At 49.2% G+C, this 12,341-nt stretch overlaps 1 protein-coding gene across 1 annotated transcript in view; it reads left to right on the plus strand.

The window, feature by feature from the left end:
- Positions 1 to 12,341, plus strand: part of LRRC9 (leucine rich repeat containing 9) — a 97,718-nt gene that overhangs the window by 22,562 nt on the left and 62,815 nt on the right. Inside the window, exons 8-12 of the mRNA XM_060261514.1 lie at positions 108 to 307; positions 4,061 to 4,192; positions 5,638 to 5,814; positions 7,039 to 7,150; positions 10,395 to 10,518. Of these exons, the coding sequence (XP_060117497.1) occupies positions 108 to 307; positions 4,061 to 4,192; positions 5,638 to 5,814; positions 7,039 to 7,150; positions 10,395 to 10,518 (745 nt within the window). The remainder of the gene's footprint in view (positions 1 to 107; positions 308 to 4,060; positions 4,193 to 5,637; positions 5,815 to 7,038; positions 7,151 to 10,394; positions 10,519 to 12,341) is intronic.

Below are 12,341 nucleotides of genomic sequence, written 5' to 3' on the forward strand. Positions count from 1 at the left end.
GGTCTCCTCCAGCACCAGGGCTCTTCCTGCAAGCTGAACAGAGCCCTGTGCTTCTCTGCCGTTTACCACATCCGGCTCCTGACAGCCCCGCTCATTTTGCCTGACAGCTGGAGCGCGATCTGGAGGATCTTCAGGCGTCCGAGAAAGTACAGGCCAGCGCCCCCTGGCACCTCGACGGGGAAAATTCAAACAGGGACGATGAAAACACCAATGAGGCCTGTGAGGAAATCAGCCAGGAGAGGCAGTTCCTGCTCAAATTGGAGTGCCTCAAGAAAAGGATCGCCTTCTGGAACAAAAAGCTCGAGGAGTACGTTGGCTCGGCGAAAGGCGCAAGGGCTGCTGCTAACAATGGGCAAGCTTGGGACTTGAGGCTCTATTCAGGCCTTTTTTTGTAGCGGGAACTCCTTTGCATATTTAGGCCACGCCCCCCCCCCGATGTAGCTAATCCCCCAAGAGCTTACAAAGCTCTTCGTACAGGGCCGACTGTAAGCTCCAAGGGGATTGGCTACATCAGGGGGTGCGGCCTAATATGCAAAGGAGGTCCTGCTAGAATTCCTTACAGGGCTCTTAATACAGGGCCTACTGTAAGCTCCAAGGGGATTGGCTACATCAGGGGGTGCGGCCTAATATGCAAAGGAGGTCCTGCTAGAATTCCTTACAGGGCTCTTCGTACAGGGCTGACTGTAAGCTCCAAGGGGATTGGCTACATCAGGGGGTGCGGCCTAATATGCAAAGGAGCTCCTGCTAGAATTCCTTACAGGGCTCTTCGTACAGGGCCGACTGTAAGCTCCAAGGGGATTGTCTACATCAGGGGGTGTGGCCTAATATGCAAAGGAGGTCCTGCTAGAATTCCTTACAGGGCTCTTCGTACAGAGCTGACTGTAAGCTCCAAGGGGATTGGCTAAATCAGGGGGTGCGGCCTAATATGCAAAGGAGGTCCTGCTAGAATTCCTTACAGGGCTCTTCGTACAGGGCCGACTGTAAGCTCCAAGGGGATTGGCTACATCAGGGGGTGTGGCCTAATATGCAAAGGAGGTCCTGCTAGAATTCCTTACAGGGCTCTTCGTACAGGGCCGACTATAAGCTCCAAGGGGATTGGCTACATCAGGGGGTGTGGCCTAATATGCAAAGGAGGTCCTGCTAGAATTCCTTACAGGGCTCTTCGTACAGGGCCGACTGTAAGCTCCAAGGGGATTGGCTAAATCAGGGGGTGCGGCCTAATATGCAAAGGAGGTCCTGCTAGAATTCCTTACAGGGCTCTTCGTACAGGGCCGACTGTAAGCTCCAAGGGGATTGGCTACATCAGGGGGTGTGGCCTAATATGCAAAGGAGGTCCTGCTAGAATTCCTTACAGGGCTCTTCGTACAGGGCCTACTGGAAGCTCCAGGAGGATTGGCTACATCAGGGGTGTGTGGCCTAATATGCAAAGGAGGTCCTGCTAGAATTCCTTACAGGGCTCTCAGTACAGGGCCTACTGTAAGCTCCAGGAGGATTGGCTACATCAGGGGTGTGTGGCCTAATATGCAAAGGAGGTCCTGCTAGAATTCCTTACAGGGCTCTTCGTACAGGGCCGACTATAAGCTCCAAGGGGATTGGCTACATCAGGGGGTGTGGCCTAATATGCAAAGGAGGTCCTGCTAGAATTCCTTACAGGGCTCTTCGTACAGGGCCGACTGTAAGCTCCAAGGGGATTGGCTAAATCAGGGGGTGCGGCCTAATATGCAAAGGAGGTCCTGCTAGAATTCCTTACAGGGCTCTTCGTACAGGGCCGACTGTAAGCTCCAAGGGGATTGGCTACATCAGGGGGTGTGGCCTAATATGCAAAGGAGGTCCTGCTAGAATTCCTTACAGGGCTCTTCGTACAGGGCCTACTGGAAGCTCCAGGAGGATTGGCTACATCAGGGGTGTGTGGCCTAATATGCAAAGGAGGTCCTGCTAGAATTCCTTACAGGGCTCTCAGTACAGGGCCTACTGTAAGCTCCAGGAGGATTGGCTACATCAGGGGTGTGTGGCCTAATATGCAAAGGAGGTCCTGCTAGAATTCCTTACAGGGCTCTTCGTACAGGGCCGACTATAAGCTCCAAGGGGATTGGCTACATCAGAGGGTGCGGCCTAATATGCAAAGGAGGTCCTGCTAGAATTCCTTACAGGGCTCTTCGTACAGGGCCGACTATAAGCTCCAAGGGGATTGGCTACATCAGGGGGTGTGGCCTAATATGCAAAGGAGGTCCTGCTAGAATTCCTTACAGGGCTCTTCATACAGGGCCGACTATAAGCTCCAAGGGGATTGGCTAAATCAGGGGGTGCGGCCTAATATGCAAAGGAGGTCCTGCTAGAATTCCTTACAGGGCTCTTCGTACAGGGCCGACTGTAAGCTCCAATGGGATTGGCTACATCAGGGGGTGTGGCCTAATATGCAAAGGAGGTCCTGCTAGAATTCCTTACAGGGCTCTCAGTACAGGGCCTACTGGAAGCTCCAGGAGGATTGGCTACATCAGGGGTGTGTGGCCTAATATGCAAAGGAGGTCCTGCTAGAATTCCTTACAGGGCTCTTCGTACAGGGCCGACTGTAAGCTCCAAGGGGATTGGCTACATCAGAGGGTGCGGCCTAATATGCAAAGGAGCTCTTGCTACAAAAAAAGCCCTGGCTCTGTTGCTGAGGCGGAGGACTGTGCCAGGGCTGAAAGAGAGGGAGTCTCACAACACAGCCCTTGTGGTACTTGACAGCTCATGTCTCTTTTATGGCTCTGTCAGATTGGCGGGGAGAAAGTGTAAAAAATACATCTGGTGATTTCTGTAGGGGGTTAACTTCATTTAATAGTTTTAGACTCCCACGAAAAGTTTTCATTAAGACCAGGTCAAACTTTAAAGCCGTCCATCTTCCTCTGGACGATTATGGGTGCTGCAGCAGTGGCTAGAAGGGAGAGACAGCGTGGTGTAGTGGTTAGGAGTAGCAGACTCTAATCTGGAGAACCGGCTTGGATTCCCCACTCCTCCATGTGATGCCTGCTTGGGCGACCTTGGGTCTGTCACCGTTCTCTCAGAGCTCTTAGCCCCACCTACCTCACATCGTGCCTGTTGTGGGGAGAGGAAGGAAAGGTGATCGTAAGCCGCTCTGAGTCTCCTTTGGGTAGTTAGGTGTAGCGGTTTGGTGTAGCGGTTAAGTGTAACAGCCAGTTCGGTGTACTGTTTTAAGTGCATGGATTCTAGTCTGGGAGAACTGGGCTTGATTCCCCACTCCTCCTCCACATGTGGCCAGCTGGGTGACCTTGGGTCAGTCACAGCTCTCTCAGAGCTCTCTCAGCCCCACCCAGCTCACAGGGTGTCTGTTGTGGGGAGGGGAAGGGAAAAGAGATTGAATGCCGCTCTGAGACTCTGAGTGAAGGGCAGGGTACAAATCCAATCCAATCCTCCTCCTCCCTTTCCTCTATCTTCTCCTCCTCCTCCTTTGTCTTCTTCTCCTTCATCTCCTTCTCCTCTCTTTCCTCCTCCTCCTTCTTCTCCTTCATCTTCTCCTCCTTCTTCTCCTCCTCCTCCTCCTTCTGCTTCTTCTCCTTTTCCTCTTTCATCTTCTCCTCCTTGATCTCCTTCTCCTCCTCCCTTTCCTCCTTCATCTTCTCCTCCTCCTTTTCCTCCTTTGTCTTCTCCTCCTCCCCCTTCTTCTCCTTCTCCTCCCTTTCCTCCTTCATCTTCTCCTCCTGCTTCATCTTCTCTTCCTCTTCCTCTTCCTTCCCTCCTTCTCTTCCTTCTCCTCCTCTTCCTTCTTTCTTTCCTCCTTCATCTTCTCTTCCTTCTCCTCCTTCTCTTCTTTCTCCTCCTCCTCCTCTTCCTAATGATGATGATGTCCCCTCAACCATCAGCCTACACGTAGTTTTCCCCTGGGCCTTAGTGGCCCATCTGCTCCCGATAAAAGTGTGAACAGAGGAAGGGGCAAGAGCTCTAAGCATCTGACTGGCACGCTGAAGGCCCTGTGTGGCCCTCTGGATTGAGCACCATTGTCCTTGGAGGTCATACATTGCCGGCTTACCAGCTGAAATGAATCCTGTTTGTTCTTCCACAGAATCGAAGCAATTTATCAACAGGAAGTCAAGAAGAAGAAGAAAGCCAGCAATCTGGCTGTGCAGTTTCTGCTGACGGAATTGGAAACGGTGGGAAACACACGCTTCGAAGAAGGTTCGCCAAGCGATCCCTGGTAAAGCCATTTGAGAGGTTTCAGTAGGCAGCACATCGAGGCCTTGCAGTAGATCAAGCTGAGTAGCCGTGTTAGTCCATCTGTAGCAGAAGCAAAGCGCCAGAGGCCAGTTGCCATATTGTGTTGAGTTGCCTGTTCATAAAATGTTTTTTTATTGTATTTTATTGTTTTATTCTATGTTGTGCTCCGCCCTGAGCCCTCCGGGGAATGGGCGGAATAGAAATGTACTAAAAATAAATATATAAATTAAAATAAAATAAATAAAAATATGATATTTATTTAAATCATTTATGGACAGCCTTGCTCTCCGAGTCTCAAGGTGGATCAGAGGACAATATTTAAAACAGGCAAGGTGTGAACTCATATCTCCTCTTTTCCTGTACTTTGTATTACAAGATTGCCTTTATTGGAATTATCAAATTTAATATATGAACATATGAAGCTGCCTTATACTGTATCAGACCCTTGGTCCATCAAAGACAGTATTGTCTACTCAGACTGGCAGCGGCTCTCCAGGGTCTCAAGCTGAGGTTTTTCACACCTATTTGCCTGGACCCTTTTAGTTGGAGATGCCGGGGATTGAACCTGGGACCTTCTGCTTCCCAAGCAGATGCTCTCCCACTGAGCCACCGTCCCTCCCCATTAGATGCTTTAACAAAAAGATTTATAACATAAAATATCTAAAGGTTGATAATGCATAGTTTAGAGACTATAATATGTGACAATTTATGTATTTTAAGAAAGTATTGCAGATGTAGATCTATATTTTTGAAAGTATTTTTATAGGTGTGAACTTATACCTTCTTCTTTTTTCCTGTACTCTGTAACACAAAATCTCCTTTGTTGGAATTGTCAGATTCAATAGATACTTTAACAAAAAGATATATAACATAAAATATCCAAATGTTGACGATGCCTAGTTTAGAGACAATAATATGTGACAATTAATGTATTTTAAGAAAGTATTGCAGACGTAGACTTATGTTCTTTGAAAGTATTTCTTATGCAGAATAAGACTAATATGTACTCCTACCCCTTACCCCTTTTTATTTCCTATTCCTAAATCAATAAAACTTTTCAAAATGTTAAAAACAGGCAACACTGCTGTAAGAGGAAGGACAACTCTTGAGCATCTATTGCTGCCAGTGCTCCCTCTAAACCGCGTTAAGTGTGAGCTAACTCACAGTTTTTTAGCCTCTGGCTCACACATTTTTTGTCTTAGCTCAGGAAGGAAGGCTCCAGAGCAGACTAATTTACACAGCAGCCAAATTGCCTGCTCACCGCTTTAACGCCAGTAGCTCATGAAGTGGAATTTCTGCTCACGAGACTCCACAGCTTAGAGGGAACATTGACTGGTGCATGTGATTTCTTCTTTGCCTTCTTTGAAGACCCAAAAGGCCGCGATAACCACTGACTTGCCATCCTCCGTTTCTCGCGGCCCACAGGTTTAATTCCTGCTATGAATTAATCCTCTCCCGGTTTTGCGCCTGGGACTTCAAAGCGTACGGCATTACGGGCGTGAAAGTGAACCGTGTCGTCAGGGTGCACAACCGGGTTTTGAGGATGAAGTTTGAGGAGAAGTTCCAAAACTTCTTAGAGGAAGAAGATTTAAGCGATTCCACGTAAGTGAATCTTACGAAAGAGACTTTGTATGGCATTTAGAAGAAGATGATGCTGGAGTTATATCCCACACTATACCGTGGCACAGAGTGGTAAAGCAGCAGTACTGTGATCTGAACTCTCTGCTCACGACCTGAGTTTGATCCCAGCGAAAGCTGGTTCAGGTAGCCAGCCCAAGGTTGACTCAGCCTTCCATCCTTCCGAGGTCGGCAAAATGAGTCCCCAGCTTGCTGGGGGGGAAGTGTAAAAGACTGGGGAAGGCAATGGCAAACCACCCCATAAAAAGTCTGCCGTGAAAATGTGAAAGCAACGTCACCCCAGAGTTGGAAATGACTGGTGCTTGCACAGGGGACCTTTCCTTTCCTTTTCTGTACTCTGAATCTCAGAGTCTCAGAGCGGCTCACAATCTCCTTTACCTCCCCCCTCCCATAACAGACACCCTGTGAGGTGGGTGGGGCTGAGAGAACGCTGACAGAAGCTGCCCTTTGAAGGACAACTCCTGCAAGAGCTATGGCTGACCCAAGGCCATTCCAGCAGCTGCAAGTGGAAGAGTGGGGAATCAAACCTGGTTCTCCCAGATAAGAGTCCGCACACTTAACCCACTACACCAAACTGGCTCTCAGTTGAATTTTACCAGGACATGTCCATATTTGGAAAGAGCCCCATGGTGCAGAGTGTTAAAGCTGCAGTACTGCAGTCCTAAGCTCTGCTCACGACCTGAGTTCGATCCCCATGGAAGCTGGTTCAGGTAGCTGGCTCCAGGTTGACTCAGCCTTCCATCCTTCCGAGGTGGGTCAAATGAGGACCCAGCTTGCTGGGGGGGAAGCGTAGATGACTGGGGAAGGCAATGGCAAACCACCCCGTAAAAAGTCTGCCGTGAAAACGTTGTGAAAGCAACGTCACCCCAGAGTCAGAAACAACTGGTGCTTGCACAGGGGACCTTTCCTTTCCTGTCCATATTTATCCTAGTTTGAAACTGGGAGGGGCTGGCTGACAGGGTGAGGGGACTTTGAGAGTCACACAATTTCTGTGAAAGAGCCACACGTGGCTCCCAAGACAGTCTGGCCATCCCTGCTCAAGATGTACGTTTGGCCACCGTTGTGAACCAAATGCCGATCCGGCAAGACGGTTCTCACCATCTTCTTCTCTTGTAGGGAACCAGTTTTTATGCTTGCAGCTAAAGCAATTTCTCCTGTTCTTCTCCTCTTTTTCTTTCTCTCCTTCAGAATGCATAGGAAGATGTTAGAATATCTCTTCTATGTATCGAACCTGGAAGTACCCTTGAAGAAGAGACAATTGATCCAGATCCTGGAAGAAGGCTTTGCGGAAGCCCACAAGGTGACTGGGTGTTTCCATGCAATATCTCTCTCACCTCTGACCAATACTCTCTCTAAGGGCTCTTTTTCCAGCAGGGGCTCCTCTGCATATTAGGCCACGCCCCCCTGATGTAGCCAATCCTCCTGGAGCTTCCAGTAGGCCCCGTACTAAGAGCCCTCTAAGCTCTTGGAGGATTGGCTACACCAGGGGGGCGTGGCCAAATATGCAGAGGAGCTCCTGCTAGAATTCCGCCCCTGGGCCACACACACCTGATGTAGCCAATCCTCCTGGAGCTTCCAGCAGGCCCTGTACTAAGAGCCCTCTAAGCTCTTGGAGGGTTGGCTACATCAGGGGGTGTGGCCTAATATGCAGAGAAGCTCCTGCTAGAAAAAGAGCCTTGCCTCTCTAAGCTACGGAGTCTTGTGAGCTAAAATTCTACTTTGTGAGCTACTGGCATTACAGTTGTGAGCTACTACATCAATTAGTTTGCTCTGGGGCCATTTTACCTGAGCTAAGACAACAATGCGTGAGCCGGGGGCTAAAAAACTGAGCTGGCTCACACTAACTCAGCTTCGAGGGAACGCTGCCTGTGACCAGTCCTCAGTGCTTTGCCCCACATGCCATCTTTGAGCACTTTGTGTCAATGTTTGGAAATATTCCTGCTCCGCTTTACAGTGCAGGCAAGAGGATCTCTTGAGCTGTATGCCCCCTATGTTATATAGTCCTATATTAAAATAGCCCTGACCGATGCTCCCTATAAGCTGTGTTGTGAGCAAAAATTCTACTTTGTGAGCTCCTGGCATTCAAGTGGAGAGCTATTGCATCAATTAGAAGAAGAAGATGAAGAAGATATTGGATTTATATCCCACCCTCCACTCCGAATCTCAGAGCGGCTCACAATCTCCTTTATCTTCCTCTCCCACAACAGACACCCTGTGAGGTGGGTGGGGCTGGAGAGGGCTCTCACAGCAGCTGCCCTTTCAAGGACCACCTCTGCCAGAGCTATGGCTGACCCAAGGCCATTCCAGCAGTTGCAAGTGGAGGAGTGGGGAATCAAACCCGGTTCTCCCAGATAAGAGTCCAGGCACTACACCAAACTGGCTCTGGGGCCATTTTCCTGAACTAAAAAAGACAAAAAATGTGAGCCGATGGCCAAAAAACTGTGAGCTAGCTCACACTAACTCAGCTTAGAGGGAACAGTGGCCCTGACCTACCTGGATATGCCAGTCTCATCAGATCTTGGAAGCAAAGCAGGGTCAGCCCTGGTTAGTAGAATCATAGAGCTGGAAGGGACCTCCAGGGTCATGTAGTCCAACCCCCTTCACAATGCAAGAAACTCACAAATACCTCCCCCTAAATTCACAGGATCTTCATCGCTGTCAGATGGCCCTCTAGCCTCTGTTCAAAAACCTCCAAGGAAGGAGAGCCCACCACCTCCTGAGGAAGCCTGTTCCACTGAGGAACCCCTCTAAACTAACAAACACCTCTCCCTAAATTCACAGGATCCTCATTGCTGTCATATAGCCTCTGTTTAAAAACCTCCAAGGAAGGCGAGCCCACCACCTCCCGAGGAAGCCTGTTCCACTGAGGAACCGCTCTAAACTCACAAATACCTCCCCCTAAATTCACAGGATCTTTATCGCTGTCAGATGGCCCTCTAGCCTCTGTTTAAAAACCTCCAAGGAAGGAGAGCCCACCACCTCCCAAGGAAGCCTGTTCCACTGAGGAATCACTCTAACGGTCAAGAAGTTCTTCCTAATGTTGAGCTGGAAATTCTTTTGATTTAATTTCAACCCATTGGTTCTGGTCCTGCCTTCTGGGGCCACAGAAAACATTTCACCTCTCAATCGCTACCTGGAGAGGGGGCAGCTGAGAGCTGATATGATCACAATTTTCAAGTCCTTGAAGGTCTGTTGTATAGAGGAGGGTGTGGAATTGTTTTCTGTTATCCCAGAAGGTAGGACCAGAACCAATGGGTGGAAATTAAATCAAAAGTTGGAGGTTTTTAAAAAGCGGCTAGATGGCCATCTGATAGCAATGAAGATCCTGTGAATTTAGGGGGTGGTACTTGTGAGTTTAGAGCGCTCCTCAGTGGAACAGGCTTCCTCGGGAGGTGGTGGGCTCTCCTTCCTTGGAGGTTTTTAAACAGAGGCTAGAGGGCCATCTGACAGCAATGAAGATCCTGTGAATTTAGGGGGAGGTGTTTGTGAGTTTAGAGAGGTTCCTCAGTGGAACAGGCTTCCTTGGGAGGTGGTGGGCTCTCCTTCCTTGGATGTGTTTAAACAGAGGCTAGAGGGCCATCTGACAGCAATGAAGATCCTGTGAATTTAGGGGGAGGTGTTTGTGAGTTTAGAGGGGTTCCTCAGTGGAACAGGCTTCCTCGGGAGGTGGTGGGCTCTCCTTCCTTGGAGGTTTTGAAACAGAGGCTAGATGGCCATCTGATAGCAATGAAGATCCTGTGAATTTAGGGGGAGGTATTTGTAAGTTTCCTGCATTGTGCAGGGGGTTGGCCTAGTTGACCCTGGAGATCCCTTCCAACTCTATGATTCCTCTCCAGGCTAACATCCCCAGCTCCTTCAACCTTTCTTCATAGGACTTGGTCTCCAGATCAATACTCCCTGTAAGCTATGAAGTCTTGTGAGCAAAAATTCTACTTTGTGAGCTACTGACATTACAGCTGTGAGCTACAACATTAATGAGTTTGCTCTGGGGCCCTTTTTCCTGAGTGAAGACAAAAATGTGTGAACTGGAGGCTAAAAAACTGAGCCGGCTCACACCAATTCAGCTTAGAGGGAACACTACTCCTGTCCAGACCCCTCACCATCTTCATCGTCCTCCTCTGGACCCGTTCCAGCTTGTCTATATCCTTCTTAAAATGTGGTGCCCAAAACTGAACACAATACTCCAGGTGAGGTCTTCCCAGAGCAGAATAAAGCGATACCATCACATCACGTGATATGGACGCTAGACTTCTGTTGATACAACCCAAAATCACATTTGCCTTTTTAGCCGTTGCATCACACTGTGGTGCTTGGATGGGAGACCACTGAGAAAGTCTAGGTTTGCTACCCAGACTTCCTCTGGGTGCAGGTATGACTCCGCCTACCACGGCAGCCATTTTGTGGTTACGCCCACCGTCTTTCAGAATTCCAAATGTGAACACAGGCTTGAAAAACTTGGGGACTCCAGGAAAAGAGAAAGCGTTCTGGGAATGTAAAATGTATAAAATTACTCAGACTTGTGGTTTTTTAAAAAAAAAATTTAGGTGGCTGGCAGTGAAGAAGCCGTTTCCCTCTCCAACAGCCTAAGTATCTGCGAGTGCCCCAGAATTGAACACTTCCAGAAACAAACCAAAATCAAAGGGGACTTCGAGGAACCGCTCAGACCAGGTAATATTAGCAAAGGAGAAGATGATATTATATCCCACCACTCCAAATCTCAGAGTCTCAAAGCGGTTCACAATCCCTTTTACCTTCCTCCTCCACAACAACAAACACCCTTTGAGGTGGGTGGGGCTGAGAGAGCTCTGACAGAAGCTGCCCTTTCGGGGACAACTCCTGCGAGAGCTACGGCTGCCCCAAGGCCATTCCAGCAGCTGCAAGTGGAGGAGTGGGGAATCAAACCCGGTTCTCCTGGATAAGAGTCTGCGCACTTCACCACTACACCAAACTGGCTCTCTTAATTGGCCATGGATCAAATTTTTGGGTAGGCATTTATACTAATCTTGCAAAAAAACCCATTGTGAATAGAAATGCAATAGAGGCACTGTGTAGAACTAGAGTCCACAATGTGGTACCCGCAAGCTAGTGAACCAAGCCATACACCTCCAAGACAAGTAGAAAACCAACTAAATCCCCATTTACATGTACATAAGAACATAAGAGAAGCCATGTTGGATCAGGTCAGGGCCTTTTTGAGCAAGAACACACAGGGGCACAGTTCCAGTTGGCTTTGGCATCAGTATGCAAATGAGTTCCTGCTGGGCTTTTTCAACAAAAAAAACCCTATGCAAAACCATGGGGATGTCAGGGGGTGTGGCCTAATATGTAAAAGAGTTACTGCTGGGCTTTTTGTACAAAAAAAGACCCTGGATCAGGACAGTGGCCCATCCAGTCCAACACTCTATCTTACACAGCAGCCAAAACCCAGGTGCTTTCAGGAGGAGGAGTGGGGAATGAAACCTGGTTCTGCGGATCAGAGTCTGCCGCTTTTAACCACTGCACCACGCTTGTTCTCCGCACTGGCTCGAACTGGTTGGCCACTGTGTGAGACAGGATGCCGGACTAGATGGACCCCTGGTCTGATCCAGCAGGGCTCTTCTGATGTTCTTAGGAAAGCCTCAGCCTCTCTGCCCTGTGGTTGGCCCTCCAGAGGAACTGGTTGGCTTCTGTGTGAGGCTGGAGTAGATGGACCACTGGTCTGATCCAGCAGGGCTCTTCTAATGTTCTAATGAAGGCCTCGGCCTCTGTGCCCTGTTGTTGGCCCTCCAGAGGAACTGGTTGGCCACTGTGTGAGGCAGGATGCTGGACTAGATGGACCACTGGTCTGATCCAGCAGGGCTCTTCTTATGTTCTAATGAAGGCCTCAGCCTCTATGCCCTGCTGTTGACTCTCCAGAGGAACCGGTTGGCCTCTCTGTGAGACAAGATGGACCACTGCTCTGATCCAGCAGGGCTCTTCTTATGTTCTAATGAAGGCCTCGGCCTCTATGCTCTGTTGTTGGCCCTCCAGAGGAACCGGTTGGCCACCCTGTGAGACAAGATGGACCACCGGTCTGATCCAGCAGGGCTCTTCTTATGTTCTAATGAAGGCCTCAGCCTCTCTGCCCTGTTGTTGGCACTCCAGAGGAACTGGTTGCCCACTGTGTGAGGCAGGAGGCTGGACTAGATGGACCACTAGTCTGATCCAGCAGGGCTCGTCTGATGTTCTAATGTTCTAACTCTGAGTTAGGAAATTCCTGGAAGTTTGGAGGCAGAACCTCAGGAAGATAACATTTGGGGTGGGAGGGAGCTCAGTGGGGACGGAAAGCCATAGAGCCCATTCACCATCCAAAGCTGCCATTTTCTCCAGGGGAACTAATCCCTGTGGTCTCTGTAGTCAGTTCCCATTCTGGGAGATCTTCAGGCTCAGTTCCAGAGGTCGGCAGGCCTACTTGCAAGTTTCTAAAGACTTCCCAAAAAAACTGCCTGACGTACAACCCAACAGTGACTGGA

This window comes from Heteronotia binoei, chromosome 21 (assembly GCF_032191835.1).
Source record: "Heteronotia binoei isolate CCM8104 ecotype False Entrance Well chromosome 21, APGP_CSIRO_Hbin_v1, whole genome shotgun sequence".
NCBI lineage: Eukaryota > Metazoa > Chordata > Lepidosauria > Squamata > Gekkonidae > Heteronotia > Heteronotia binoei.